Source organism: Dasypus novemcinctus, chromosome 4 (assembly GCF_030445035.2).
Source record: "Dasypus novemcinctus isolate mDasNov1 chromosome 4, mDasNov1.1.hap2, whole genome shotgun sequence".
Classification (NCBI taxonomy): Eukaryota; Metazoa; Chordata; class Mammalia; order Cingulata; family Dasypodidae; genus Dasypus; species Dasypus novemcinctus.
The window spans coordinates 136,076,548-136,078,386 of NC_080676.1; the positions used below are offsets into that span (position 1 = coordinate 136,076,548).

The 1,839-nt window shown below is 59.3% G+C and overlaps 1 protein-coding gene across 1 annotated transcript; it reads right to left on the reverse strand.

Moving 5' to 3' along the window:
* Positions 1–819: 819 nt before the first annotated feature.
* LOC139438847 (endogenous retrovirus group K member 8 Pro protein-like) lies at positions 820–1,152 on the reverse strand. Its single transcript, XM_071214489.1, has one exon. The coding sequence runs from the start codon at positions 1,150–1,152 to the stop codon at positions 820–822; it is 333 nt and encodes a 110-aa protein (XP_071070590.1).
* Between the last annotated feature and the right edge of the window lie 687 nt (positions 1,153–1,839).

The following is a 1,839-nucleotide window of genomic DNA, read 5'->3' on the forward strand; positions in this document are numbered from 1 at the left end:
GTTGACTGGTGGTGACTGGCAGTGATGGGTGTAGCCAGTTGATTTGGCCGCAGAGCTGCTGGAGATTGTGGAGTGTTAGGGTTTTGGGGACATTTATGAGCGGCGCCATGGGCGTGACTGTTTCTGAGATCTCAAAGCCCAGGAAGTGAAACGGCGGGTGGAAGACAACCTTTTCGTCATTGACTTTGAGACCGATATTCCCCAGGTTGAAGAGCAGGCTGGCAACCACAGCTTGCAGCTTTGGTTCACTCGGGTGGGCTACGAGGATGTCATCCATGTAATGCACAATAGTGGCCTCGGAGGTTAAGGGCTCAATAGCAGTTGCTACAAACAGCTGGCAGATGGCAGGGCTGTTTTTCATGCCTTGGGGGAGTACTTTCCACTGGTATTGCTGGGCAGGCCGCTGGTGGTTAGGATGGGGAACGGTAAATGCGAACCATGGGCGGTCCTCTGGGTGATGGGGGATGGAGAAGAAACAGTCTTTGATGTCGAGGACTGCCACATACCAGTCTCGCGGGAAGGCTGACGGGTGAGGCATGCCGGGCTGAGGGGAGCCCATGGGCTTGATGTGTTTGTTAATCTCTCGCAGGTCATGGAGGAGGCGCGGCTTGCCAGACTTCTTGATGATGAAAAAGATGGGAGTATTGTATGGACTGGTGGAAGGCTCTACATGCTCAGCACGGAGCTGCTCCTCCACGAGGTCTTGAAGGATAGTCAGTTTTGGGGCAGTCATAGGCCATTGCTCCACCCAAATGGGTTCCTCTGTGTCCAATTGCAGAGGAACGGGTGCTGGAGGTTGAACGCGAGCAACGGCCAAAACTATTGGGGGGACTGCAATGGTTGCGGAGTAAAAAGGACGGCGCCTGACTGGTGAAGAATGTCGCACCCCCAAAGGACTTGCTTGATATCCTTGAGAACCAGGGGACGGAAGAACCCTGACCATCCATCGGTGTCACGCCAGGCAAGATCCTCGGCCGCCTGTTGCGAGGAGGACTGGCCCGTGGCGCCCACGACGATGGGCCCAGCTGTGAGTGGGAAGTCATGAGCTTGGGAGAGTGGGATGCAGGAAACTTCGGCGCCGGTATCAAGGAGGCCGTCCATCCACTTTCCATTGACTTTGATGGTGAGGCGCGGTTGTGAGGCGGGCGACATGGGGACGGACCAGTGGATGCCTACGGGCGGGGCTGGCGCAGGGCTGGCGCGTTGGCGGCTGGAACCTCTTGGGGGCGGGGCTGAGGCTTGCCCTGCTGCCCGTTTAAAGGCTGTCTGGGGACACGACAGTCACGGGCCCAATGGTACCCTTTCCCGCATCGTGGGCAAGGAGTGGATGGTACGCGGGGGGCGGGGGTTGCTGACGGCGGTTCTGTAGCACGAGGGGCTGGGCGCGGCGGCGCTGGGAGGTTGGGGCATTCCCGTGTGAAGTGGCCCAGTTCCCCGCAGCGAAAGCACGTGTTGGTAGTTTGGACGGCAGCGACGATGGCGGTGGCGAGGGCGGTGGACTGGCCAGAGACGCCGGAACAAGCGAGGACCCAATCGTAAATGGGCTTGTCGTGGAGGGGGCGGATGATGGCCTTACAGGCGGGGTTGGCTCCCTCTTGTAAGATGTCTTTAATAAAGGACTCCTTAGCCGCGGTGCCGGAGACGCGTCTATCGGCTGCGGCCTGAACGCGTGCCACGAACTCATTGAAGGCTTCTTCGGGCTTTTGGAAGAGCTTGGCCACGGGCTCAGGGGAGGCAGCGGCCCAGGAGCGGAAGGCCTTGAAGGCGCAGTCACGGAGCTGCATAAAGAACCCTGGAGGAAGCCCAGCGTAGGCATTAGGACGGCCGTAGCGACCGAGG